The sequence below is a fragment of the Myotis myotis genome, unplaced genomic scaffold (assembly GCF_014108235.1).
Source record: "Myotis myotis isolate mMyoMyo1 unplaced genomic scaffold, mMyoMyo1.p scaffold_m19_p_6, whole genome shotgun sequence".
NCBI lineage: Eukaryota > Metazoa > Chordata > Mammalia > Chiroptera > Vespertilionidae > Myotis > Myotis myotis.
This window is the reverse complement of record NW_023416368.1, coordinates 77,088,209-77,101,675: the sequence shown is the minus strand read 5'-3', so window position 1 is coordinate 77,101,675 and position 13,467 is coordinate 77,088,209. Positions and strand designations below refer to the sequence as shown.

The 13,467-nt window shown below is 43.1% G+C and overlaps 1 protein-coding gene across 3 annotated transcripts in view; it reads right to left on the bottom strand.

Moving 5' to 3' along the window:
- The window catches only part of EPHX2 (epoxide hydrolase 2), a 71,865-nt gene extending 58,505 nt beyond the window's left edge, over nt 1–13,360 (bottom strand). Inside the window, exon 1 of one of the 3 annotated variants that reach the window (XR_004968443.1) lies at nt 13,146–13,359. Coding sequence is in view for 2 of the 3 variants with exons in the window: in XM_036315080.1 (XP_036170973.1) it covers nt 13,146–13,246 (101 nt within the window). In the remaining variant the exon portion in view is untranslated. Of the gene's footprint in view, nt 1–13,145 lie in introns of all 3 variants that reach the window. The other 2 variants (XM_036315080.1, XM_036315081.1) reach the window with 2 other exon arrangements.
- Nucleotides 13,361–13,467: the final 107 nt, after the last annotated feature.

Here is a 13,467-nt window from a genome sequence, read left to right as displayed (position 1 = left end):
TGAGGAGAGAGAATCATTGATCAGCTGCCTCCTGCATGACCCCAGTGGGGTCCAGCCCGCAACCCGACCATGTGACGTGACTGGGAATTGAACTTGACATCCTAGTTCATAGGTCGATGCTCAACCACTGAGCCACACTGTCCGGGCACATTTTAACCACTTTTAAGTGTACAGCTCAGTGGCATTAAGTAATACATCTGCATTGTTGTGCAACCATCACCACCATCCATCTCCAGAACTTTTTCATCTTCAAATCTTTGCCAACCTGAAACTCTATACACATTAAACCATAACTCCCCATTCCCCCTCCAGTAAATCAGATTACATTGCATATATTTCGCAACCTCCTCAGGCTCCCACAAATCATTAACTATATATGAAATGTAATCTCACACTGTTAACTACAATAATCTGTTAGTGACTTTCACACAACTGAACAATTGAAATTTACGATTATATCTAAAACTCATTACCTGTCCCCCAAAGGGATTCTTTACATATTGAATGCATACATTCATAGCTGATAATGTATTGGCAGAGCAGCTGAAAGCAGCAGATCTGTCCTATGATAAACTGAAGGCAAAGTAATTTACCCTCCTTGGGGAATGTTTTGGTATGAGTGAGTGGGGGAGGCTGGAAGGAAGGAAAGCTAAACAGACCTGGGTGTGGCAGTTGGGGCAGAAGACGAGTGTTGTTTCCACCCCAACTGGCCAACAACAGGTGAGTGTACTGCAACTCAATGCTGCCAAGAGTCAGCACAGACCTGTGGACAAAAGGGGGCCACATACTAAACCTGACAAGCTCAGGGGAGGCGTGGGTGGTGGCCTTACAAACTCAGACACCTAAAAGAGCCACATAGGATGGTCTGAAATTGAAAACTTTTTAACCAAAAACAGTGCATGGTCTATATGACACACCTACAGCCAACATCATACTCAATGGGAGAACACTAAAAGCATTTTCCTTAAGGTCAGAAACAAGACAAGGATGTTAGCTTTCACCACTCTTTCCACTGGAAGTCCTAGCCACAGAGATCAGACATGAAGAAAAAATAAAAGGCATCCAAATTGGAATGGAGGAAGTAAAACTGTAATTATTCACAAATGATATGATATTGTACATAGAAAACCCTAAAGACTCCAAAAAAAAACAACAAAAAAAAAAACCAACCCTGCTATATATAATAATTAAATTCGCAAAGTAGCAGGATAGAAAATTAACACCTGGAAATCAATGGCATTTTTTTGTTGCTTTTTTAAAATTAAATCTTTATTGTTCAGATTATTACAGTTGTTCCTCTTTTTTCCCCCCCATAGCTCTCCTCCACCCAGTTCCCACCCCACCCTTTGTCCTTACCCCTCCCACTGTCCTCATCCATAGGTGTACGATTTTTGTCTAGTCTCTTCCTGCACCCCCACACCCTTTTCCCCCCAAGAATTGTCAGTCCACTCCCTTTCCATGCCCCTGGTTCTATTATATTCACCAGTTTACTCTGTTCATCAGATATTTTATTCACTTGAATTTTAGATTCACTTGTTGATAGATATGTATTTGCTGTTCATAATTTTTATCTTTACCTTTTTCTTCTTCCTCTTCTTAAAGAATACCTTTCAGCATTTCATATAATGCTGGTTTGGTGGTGATGAACTCCTTTAGCTTTTTCTTATCTATGAAGCTCTTTATCTGACCTTCAATTCTGAATGATAGCTTTGCTGGATAAAGTAATCTTGGTTGTAGGTTCTTGCTATTCATCACTTTGAATATTTCTTGCCACTGCCTTCTGGCCTGCATAGTTTCTGTTGAGAAATTAGCTGACAGTCATATGGGTACTCCCTTGTAGGTAACTGACTGTCTTTCTCTTGCTGCTTTTAAGATTCTCTCTTTGTCTTTTGCTCTTGGCATCTTAATTATGATGTGTCTTGGTGTGGTCCTCTTTGGATTCCTTTTGTTTGGGGTTCTCTGTGCTTCCTGGACTTGTAAGTCTATTTCTTTGACCAGGCAGGGGAAGTTTTCTGTCATTATTTCTTCAAATAGGTTTTCAATATCTTGCTTTCTCTCTTCTTCTGGCACCCCTATAATTCAGATGTTGGTACGCTTGAAGTTGTCTCAGAGGCTCCTTACACTATCTTCATATTTTTGGATTCTTTTTTCTTTTCCAGTTGGGTATTTTTTGTCTCTTCGTATTTCAAATCTTTGACTTGATTCTTGGGATCCTCTTGTCTGCTGTTGGATCTCTGTATATTATTCTTTATTTCAGTCAGTGTATGCTTAATTTCTAGTTGGTCTTTTTTCATATCCTCCAGGGTCTCACTAAATTTATCAGCGATTTCCAGAAAATTCTTGAAAAACCTTATAACAGTGGTTTTGAACTCTATATCCAGTAGTTTGCTTTCCTCCATTTCTGTCATTTGTGACTTGTTTCTTTGTCTCCGCATTTTTTATGCTTCCCTGTGTTGGTAGAGTGGCTTTGTGTGCTAGGTGTCCTATAGGGCCCAGTGGCTCAGCCTCCCCAATTACCTGAGGTGGACACTCTTGGTGCACCCCTTTGTGGGCTTTGTGCACAGTCTTGTTGTAGTTAAGCCTTGATTGTTGTAGGTATCACTGGGAGGAATTGGCCTCCAGGCCAATTGGCTGTGAGAATCAGCTCTGTCTGAAGTGGGAGAACTTCTGTGCTGAAGACACCCTTCCAGGGCAAGACTTGCTTCAGTGGGGCTTTGGTGCTCACTGAGTCGGCCCCCTGAGTGTGTCCCTTATGGATCTGAGGAGTTGTAATCTGGATGGTCCCACTCTGACCACTGGGTACACTGGCTCTTGGATTTAAGGAGGTGCTAATTTAGCCTCTGCCTGAGGCTACCCAGCAGGAGCTACGAGGAGATCTGCAGATTCCCCTTCCTTTTTTGGGGTTTGGAGGTGCCCAGATGAGGCCCAGCTGTGAAGCAATGCAAGCTGCTGCGGGGCCTTGGGCCTTCTCTTGGAAGTTCTGGGTCTGTCTGGCCCAGCTGCAGTTTGTTAGGTGATTTTCAGATTGCAAAGGGCCAGGGCATTCATATGCAAAAGCTGTGAAGAAGCTTTTTAGTTTGATGTAGTCCTATTTATTTTCTCCTTTGTTTCCCTTGCCCTCGGAGATGTACTGGCAAACATATTGCTACAAGAGATGTCTGAGATTTTGCTGCCTATGGTTTCTTCTGAAATTTTTATGGTTTCAGGACTTACATTAAAGTCTTTTATCCATTTTGAGTTTATTCTTGTGTATGGTGTTTCTTTGTGGGGTTTTTTTTGTGTGTGGTTTTTTTTTTTTTTTTTTTTTTGCATGTACCTGTCCAATTTTCCTAACACCATTTATTAAAGAGACTGTCTTTACTCCATTGTATGCTCTTGCCTCCTTTATCAAATATTGAGCATACGGCCATTATACTCAATGGCTTGGGTCTGTTTCTGGGGTTTCTGGTCCATTCCATTGGTCTATATGCCTGTTCTTGTGCCAATACCAGGCTGTTTTGATTACAATGGCTTTGTAGCACAATTTTATATCCCATATTTTGATCCCTCTTACTTTGTTGTTCTTTCTCAAGATTGTGGTGGCTATTTGGAGTCTTTTTGGTTCCATATAAATTTTTGAAGTATTTGTTGTAGATTTGTGAAATATGCTATTGGTATGTTCATAAGGATTGTGTTGAACCTATAGATTGCTATAGATTTGAGTAGTTTGGACATTTTAATGATGTTAATTCTTCCAACTCATGAACACAGTATATTCTTCCGTTTGTATCTTCCTGTATTTATTTTTTCAAGGTCCTGTAGTTTTCCAAATATAGGTCTTTTACCTCCTTGATTAAGTTTATTCCCAGGTATCTTATTAAAATTACTAGTAGCCCATTGCGAGATATAGTGCGAGCACAGGCCATCCACCGCTTCCATGGGAGCCGGCGGGAACCTCAGCACGCTGCCGGGAGCCGTGCTGCTTCCAAAGGAGCCAGGAGGGAGCTGCGCTGCTTCCATGGGAGGCGGGCCTGCCCTCTCCTCTCTGGCTGCCGGCCGGCCCCCTGCCCCTGTTCCTGTCCGCTCCAGGTCCGGGGGTTGGCACATCCCCTGTCTCTGTCTCCATCTCCGCTTCAGGCCTCACCTGAACCTGCAACCTTCTCCTGTCTGGTCGTGACCCCTTAGGGCATCTGGGCCTAATTTGCATATATATATATATATATATATATATATATATATATATATATATAAATAAGTAAATTTTTTTTTACAATGGTAAAAAGCATTTTTTTTAGCTTCCCTTTCTGAGGGTTAGTTATTGGTGTATAAAAATACCATCAATTTCTGGGTGTTAATTTTGTATGCGGCTACTTTGCAGAATTCATTTATTAAATCTAGTAGTTTTTTTGGTGGAGTCCATAGAGTTTTCTAAAATCCTCGCGATGGAACTAAGGTTAAGGGTTGACAGAACCTAGGCTAATGCCAGACTGGAGGAAGAAATGGGTAGCTGGTTTTTAACTTTGGCTTTTCAATTGGAATTGCTTTCTGAGAGTCTGAAGTGCAGACTCTACAAATCTCAAAACAAAACTGAAATTAACAAGGGAAGTTGTGCCTTCAAGGCCAGCAACTCCCTAAAACCAGCCCTCATTAATACTTCTGGAGAGGTAGGAAGCCTTTATTTGCAAGTACTTTACAGAAATGGGGAGATTTAACTAGAAATCATATCTACTTAAAAAGGGTAGGGAACCTTTTTTCTGTCAAGGGCCATTTGGATATTTACAACATCATTCACGGGCCATACACAATTATCAACCTAAAAATGAGCTGCTGGCCCTAGCTGGTTTGGCTCAGTGGATAGAGCTTCGACATGTGGACTGTGGGATCCCGGGTTCGATTCTGGTCAGGAGCTCATGCCCGGGTTGCGGGCTCCATCCCCAGTGGGAGGCATGCAGAGGCAACCGATCGATGACTCTCCCTCATCATTAATGTTTCTGTCTCTCTCTCCCTCTCCTTTCCTCTCTGAAATCAAAAAAATATATTTTTTTTTAAAAATGAGCTGCTATATTTGGTCAAACATTTAATTAACTCACCCCTAATGACTTGGCAGGGCTAGACCAAATGATTTCACGGGCCTTATACAGTCTGTGGGATAGACATTCCCCACCCCCGAGTTAAAATGACTAAAATGCAGTTTTCTTTGGACGCCTAAATTAATTTTCTCACATGCAATATTAGAAAAATGCTGGCTCTAAAATTAAACTGAATGGCCCTGACCAGTGTCTCAGTGGTTAGAGCTTTGGCCCGTGGACAAAGGGTCGCGGGTTTGAATCCTGATCAAGGGGCAAATATTTCAGTTGCAAGTTCAATCCCCAGCCCTGGTCGGGCCCATTTGGGAGGTAGCCAGTCAATGTGTCTCTCTCACATCGATGTTTCTCTCTCTCTCTTCCCTCTCCCTCTCTCCTCCCTCCCTTCAAATCTCTCTCTAAAGATCAATGGAAAAAATACCCTCAAGTGAGGACTAAAATAATAATAATAATAATAATTAAATGGAATGAATGGGAAACATATCTTGATTGGGAAATTAGAAACTTCTAGGAGGAGCATAGATAAATTCTTTTTTTAAAAAAAAAAAGGAAGAAAATAAATTAATAAGAAATTTTAGAAACTGTCTCTGAACTAAAAAAGGCTTCTGAAGCCAATACCCCATTCCTCCCCTTCTACAGCTCCTCCACTATACTTGCTCTCTGAGCTCCCTTGTCCTGACTTGCACTCCTTCTCCCTTTTTCCTTCCCCTTCTCTCTATATCTCCTCCACTACCACTCCTTATGGACCTAAGGCAGTGGTTCTCAACCTTCTGGCCCTTTAAATACAGTTCCTCATGTTGTGGCCCAACCATAAAATTATTTTCATTGCTACTTCATAACTGTAATGTTGCTACTGTTATGAATCGTAATGTAAATATCTGATATGCAGGATGGTCTTAGGGGAACCCTGTGAAAGGGTTGTTCGACCGCCAAAGGGGTCGCGACCCACAGGTTGAGAACTGCTGAGTCCTAAGGGAACATAAAAATAGGAATTCAGACAAAGATAGCCCAAGGATCCTAGCAGCTCCCCCACCCCCACCCCCCAAAAAAAAGAATAGCTGGTCTCGGGCAGAGAGAAACCAGAAATTGTTCCCCTATTTTCTCCGGGACCCTGATGGGTTCACAAAGAAACCTGATTAAACTGCTAGAACATGTAACCCTGGCCATTCTCACCTATACTAGTTGATACACCTACCGGCTTCTGGGAGCAAAAGCCACAGAATGACTAAGTAAGGTTCACAGGAAAGCTCCTGCAGAGGCCTGTCCACCTTGAAGACCATCGGAAACTGACAGGGGATTTAGAAAAACACACAAAAACAGAAGCAATCAGAGGGCTCCTCTGAGGACTATGACCAGGCATTTCCCCTTCTCTTTACTAATAGTTTAGGAGAAATTAAAATTACTTTTAAAAAGCCCTTGAAATACTGGAGCTACTTTACCTGCTCCTGACCACACCTAACTAAGCCGGTGGAAAGCTTCTGTGCACTTTATAGGGAGATCTAATCATACCAACTGAGAAAATAATGATTTCAAAGCAAACCTCCCTCCACAAGAGGAACTGAACGTTCATTACAGGATGTTCCAATGCAACTTCAGGCCTTTTCCAATCACCGATATCCTTTATGCACAAACTGGAATTAAGCCCAGTACAGAAGATTACTTTTAAAAAGCGGCTTACAATTCCATGCACAAGCCCCTGTAGTTCTCCTATCCTTCAGGTAAAGAAACCAAATGGGAAAAGGTGGAGATGCGTATGAGCTCTCAGAGCTATAAATAAGATAGTTATTCCCAGATATCCTGTGGTTCCAAATCCACATACCTTATTACCAGCCATTTCTGGAGACTGCCAATATTTTTTAGTAACAGATTTATGTAGTGCCTTTTTCAGTATTCCAGTAGAAAAAGACAGTTAATACCTCTTTGCTTTCACCTGGGAAGACTACAAGTTTACTTGAATAGTAATGCCCCAGGGATGTACAAAGAGTGCTACTGCGGACGAAAGGGGCCACCTGCTAACCTGACAAGCTCATGGCAGTCTTGCAAACTCAGAGACCTAAAGTAGCCACAAAGGATGGTCTGAAATTAAACTTTAACTAAAAGAAGTTATGGTGGGAGTTACATCCTAGGCTGGTATCTACACTGACAAGGTCAACCTTTACCTTAACTGAGCCTATCTGTCTTTTTGCACCTATAATAACATTAGAGGCCCAATGCATGAATTTGTGCACGGGGGGTGGGGGTGGGGGGGAGCGTCCCTTGGGGTGGCCTGCGGGGATCGGGCCCCAGCTTGCGCCCCCAGCCTTGCAGCCCCAGCTAGCACCCCAAGCCTCTCAGCCCCACCTAGTACCCCGCCATGGCCTGGCACTGCCCCCTTACCTGCTCCACCAACCCGCCTGCTGGGCAATCTACAACAACAGCCTTGACCTGGTGCCACCCGTTCACCTGCTCCACCATCCCACCGTCGTCCCGCACTCATTGGGTCCCATCGGGGCTGGCAGCTCCTCCACTGCCACCCACTACCAGCGCTGTGTAGCCGATGCCCGCCATGTTCCACACCGCCCCTGGTGGTCAGTGCACGTCATAGCGAGTGGTCAAATGACAGCAGTCAAACTCTTGGTCAAATGACAGCTCGAGGGGACAATTTGCATATTAGGCTTTTATAATATAGGATACCCTTGAAATGTCTGGGTATCTTGTAATTTCCCTTTTTTGGGTGCCAGGACAGATAACACAAATCATCATGTTAATTGTTCCTGCATCAACCTAAGTTATGTGTCTATCATTTTGCTTTTTATCTAATTCCAAGGGCTCCCCCTACCCCCCACTTTGCTTTCTCCCACCTCTCTAATCTATCACCAGTGGATTTCATGTAACCCACCTACATCCCTTCCTTTGATTGCAATGTATAAGTTTAGATGTAACCTGCCATTCTCTGGAGCAATATCTCAGTTTGTCGAGGTTCTGCTTCCTGGCAATTGTCAACAGATTGGCTCAAATAAACTCACAAAAATTCTTTACAGGTTTGAATGGGGTTTTTTTTGTTGTTTTTTTTTTTTTACGTTAACACTACCTATTGTCTTAGATACTAAAATCTAATTTAAATGATGTTAAATTTCCTAGAGCATCCATTCTCATCCAATGTGTGGATGATTTAGTTTTATGCTCTAGAAAATTACTAGACTCCCCAAAGGACACAATTTACTTACTACAACAGCGAGCTATAAAGGGACATGGCTCTGAGTCAGTCTATCTCAGGCAAAATACTTCAGTTATCTAATATCCAAAAATGGGCTGCTAATGAACCTTGAGGAACTGTATCTTGTCCTCTTCTGAAAACAAGAAAGTAGCTTAGAGGATTCCTGGGTTTGACTAAGTATTGTCATAATTGGGTCCCAAATTTTTCATGAATGGCCCTGCCTCTGTATATCTTATTAAAATCAAATTGACCTGATCTAATTCAGTGGCACCCAGAAAATAAACAAGCTATATAATCTCTAAAGAATTATCTAAAACTTCCACTCTGGACACCTTAATTATAAACTTCTAACTTTTTATACGTAGTAATTTCTTTTATTACTACGTATAAAAACTATAGCGATCATAGACCTACAGGCTATAATAGCAACTAGACTCAGTAGCCAAAGGGCTCCCTCCCTGCATGACAGCCATTTATGCTGTAGACATATTATGCAAACAAACAAATGCAAAAGATAGTCATGGGCTCTCCTTTATGTTCCCCATTATGTTAAATCTCCACTGAATTCTCATCACATTTTACATTTCTGTCAGCCAACTGGCTCTGCCTTCTGCACCTAATCTCATTTAAACTTCATGTAACAGTCTTAACCCAGCAACTTTGCTACTTTCTTTGCAGGATAAAGACATCCACAATGGCATTTTGCTTACCAACCATCTTCTTATTCCTAGCAATGGTTTATAGGAAACTCCTTAATAATGCTGACTTAATTTGGTTTACAGATGGAAAAGATAAGCAGGAATGTTACCAGGCTGGATATGCAATAACTTCTATGGTGGACATCATTAAAGGTTGTTATTTACCTGAATAAAATGTCCAACAAGCCTAATTATTCTAACTCAGGCTTATCCAGCGGCCAAAGATCAAATAGCCAATGTTTACACTGATAGTAGCTATGGAAAACAGGTTGGAAAATTGTTAGAGGCCATACAGAAATTAAAATAGGTGGCAATTATCAAAATTCCAGGACTTCTAAAGCTGCCACCATGAAAGCAAAAGGAAATTATTTAGCTGATGCTGCAGCTAGATCTGTTTTACCATTACAAAGGGAAATGGACGGAGGTTCCATATAACCAAGCTTTTATGGCTCTCAGAGGCAGCCCTAAGCTTGTACTGTCTGTAAACTAGAAAAACGTACCCAGATGATGGAAAGAAACATTCCAATAATGGGTGAATGGATTTGCCTGTCCGTTGCCAACATTTGGGTGGCAGCCTAATTGTTGAGGTAAAAAAACAAACAGAAACAACCTTAGCCATATCTGAGCAAATCCATTTAATTTATTTCAACTATTTCTTCCTAAATTAGTAAGTTTGATAAAAGTTATTGAATATCTAGGTATTTTGAAATAACATGAAAAACTGAAACGCTGACTGTTAGACCAGTCTTAAGTTGGCCTGCTTTGGTTTTGATTGAAGAAAGGCTGTAGAGTGGAATTGGTGCTGTTGATGAATGTCTTGTGCTTTACTGGAGGTGTGTTTCTTGAAAGTGAGTGTAATTGCCAACAGAGAAACCCATTTCTAAAGGTTACACAATATGTTCATAAAAGTCAATCTAGGAAATACTGACTGCTTACTTTGCGGTTATCATTGGAAACTGAGGTTTCTAATAGTTAAAAACTCAAGTAAGTTGGAAAGAAATTACCAGTATATCCTATATAACAAAAGCCTAATATGCAAATTGTCCCCTCGATCAGGAGTTCGACTGGAGTTTGACTGTTCCCTATGATGTGCGCTGATCACCAGGAGGCGGTGCGGAACATGGTGTGCATCCAGGACACATGCTGCAGCCTCTGGCCAGCTACCTGGGGGCGGGGATGATGGGGATGGAGGTGTGGTGAAAATGCAGAGTGTCCGCTGAGCTCACTCTCACTCCCCCTGTTACCCTCCCCTGGGACTCGAGGGCACACACCGGGGAACCCCCCCACCCCCAACCCCCCCACGCTCAGGTGCCAGGCACCCACCAGAAGCCCACCCTGTACCCACACACGGCCTCTTCTGGGTGAGTCTGGCCGCAGCCGCCAAGAGTACAGGGTCTGATTGGGCTCCCCGTGGGTTTTCACAGGAGCCGGTTTGTGAGGCTGGCTGACTGGGAGAGAGCGTGCTGCCCGCCCAGCTTCCGTGTGGCACCGCTGGGCAGCCCAGAGGCCCACACTGAGCCCTGGCCTGCGACGTCCAGTCACGCTCACCGCAACTCTGCGTGGGGACTCGGGTGCCATGACTCAGGTGGCGGGGGGTGTGTGAGGGTCTGGGGGCCCAGGTACTGCCCAGGGCCCAGAGGTCAGCTGGGACCCGCCCTTCCACGCCAGACGCTCACACTTCGATCGAGCCAGGCCTAGGGACCACACCCATGGACGAATTTCGTGCGCCGGGCCTCTAGTAATTTTAATAATAGAAGATATAAAGTATAGAAATGCATTTTTAAGGGAAAAGGAAGAAAGTGAGTTATCCTTGGATTACATGTATAGGATTTATGTGATATGAGTGGTGCATTTTCTGCTTCCAAATGGCATAAATATTTTAGGCATAATATTTTATTAGCCTAAAAAGATTAAAATACTTATATAAATTAAGCAGCATTCTGTGGGCTGGACAAAGTACTTAATATTAAAACCAGTTTAAATTTAATGAATGTCTTTTAAAGTTAATACCACAAAACATGTGTTTGTTTTACTCAGGTTTTCAAAAAAGGCTTATGTTATGGTCTTTTGGTGAAGTTTGACAGCCTTTCAAATTTAAATTTTAAGAGACTTTTTTAACCAAGAGATGACTTTGGGATATTCCAATGGGGCCTGGAATACCTCAAGGATTTATTCTCTCTCCTTATAAAAAAAAGTTTTCAAACTAATTAGGCATACTTAATATGCTTGAAGTTACATGGGAAGTTTTGCCAAATAATAACTATGCTCTATATGTATACATATATTTTTTATTACAACAGATGTTCTAGAAATTTCAGCCTGCCCTAGGAAGGAACTTGCGGAAATTCAGAACCAAATTCAAACAGGAAGCTCTCAGGGGTAGCAAGAGTCAGGCAAGCCAAGAGTAATGGTTCCTTGTGGGGGCATCCCACAGTAGTACTCTGGGTGTTTGGGGTCCACACATTGGGAGTTTATGAATTGCTTCCAATGTTCAAGGCACACTTCTCATAAGCCAGGTATAGCGTTTTTAAAGTCTTGCATATTATTTCTTCTTTACATATTGAAATTGTGTATTGAATCTAAACAATATGGGCTTTATATTGTTCTTTTTGTTTTTTGTTAATTCTCACCTGAGAATATTTTTCCATTAATTTTTAGAGAGAGTAGAAGGAAGGGGGAGAGACAGAAACAGAGAAACATTCATGTGAGAGAGAGACATCAATTGGTTACCTCCTGCATGTGAGCTTGCAACCAAAGTACATACCCTTGACCAAAATAGAACCCAGGACCCTTCCGTCTGCAGCCAACGGTCTATCCACTGAGCCAAACCAGCGAGGGCTTTCTAATGTTCTTTTATGTCATTTTACAGAGATTATTATTTACCAAGAGATTACTGTCTTGGAATGTTATATCTTACAGAAAAGCAAAGTTGTTTTTTTAATCAACCGTAATATCTAAGCATTGTGTGATCACGTTCACCCCTTTGGTAAGCCTGTTTCCACATGTGCGAAAGTGAGGGTTGCTCTAGATTTCCCAACATCATTTGGCTTGGTGTGTTTGCAGACACCAGTCTTTTAGAAATCTTTATAAGAATAGCAGGTTAGCCCCACATGGTTTGGCTCAGTGGATAGAGCGTCGGCCTGCGGACTGAAGGGTCCCGGGTTCGATTCCGGTCGGGGGCATGCAGGGGGCAGCCGATCAATGATTCTCTCTCATCATTGATGTTTCTGTCTCTCTCTCCCTCTCCATTCCTCTCTGAAATCAATAAAAATATACATTTTAAAAAAAGAATAGCAGGTTAAAAGGCCCTGTTGGTCTTTGGCATCACAAGAATCAAGAATTCCTTAGATGGAGCAGAACTCTCAAAGTTTCTACCCTACTCCTTGTTCTTGCCAGTAGTTTAGAATTTACTCTTCCTTGGGTGTTGCCAAGGTGATCTTTCTTTTTTTACCTTTTAAAATAAATATGCTTTCCTTTCCTCTGGCTGTAGGAGTAACATATGTTCATAAGTAGGAAAACTGGAAAATACAAAAAAAGTAGACAAATGAAGGAAATCATTCATAATCCCACCTGGGATTAATAATCCCAGAGATATTTGGGGATATGTCTTCCAAACATTTTTCTACATGTAGCTTTTTTCCCATAGTTGAGACCACATTGTATAAGTAGTTTGGCATTTTGGTGGGTCTGTTCTTTTCACTTATTACACCTAACACGTATTTTCCAATGTCGCTGCAATATTATTCCGAAAGACAGGGTTAGTGGTGCTGCGTACTAGCTTGCCATTTCCCGATGATTGGGTTTTGAAGCTGTTTCTCTAGTTTGCTATTATCAGTAAAACTGCAGGGCACGGAACCTTTTTCTCTTCGAAACCTCAGGGCAGTTTCTAAGATCCACTCCATCGCACAGAATCAGGCGGGCAGCGGGCAGCTCCGCGAGTAATTCCTCTCGCTTCAGGAACAGCTTTCTGCCTACAGCGGGCAATTCTGGAGTCCTTGGAGAGGTTTAATTTCTTAACATTTGGGAAGACACTGTATCTACTTACACGTACTGGTTTAGAGCCGGGGAATCGTTTTAACCTCCTTCCGCGGGGCTCTCAAACGACAGCGCTCTGAACGCAGGGCTGGACACCCCGAAAGGCAACTTCTAGGCCGGATTCCCGCCCCCTACGGCGCCGGGTGCCCTTACCTGGGCAATGCCAACTCCTCCTCGGCGCGGTCGAGGCCGCTCGCGACCGATGGCAGCGCCAGGACCCCGTCCAAGTCGAACACGACCGCATGCAGCGCCATGGCGGCTCGAGCCTCAGCCTCCCCTGGGACACTCGGCGCTGCAGAAAGTGTGGACGCGCCTGGGCTGCAGACCGCGGGTTACTCCCAGATCCAGTCCCCCCAGGTCCTCTGCCCCAGTCCCGCCCAGCGCCTTCCGCCCGCCCCGCCCCTGCCCTGGGATTGGCCAGATCCTCTCATCCTGCGCCCCGCCCCCTGCCCCAGCCCCGCCCAGGCGCCCGTCT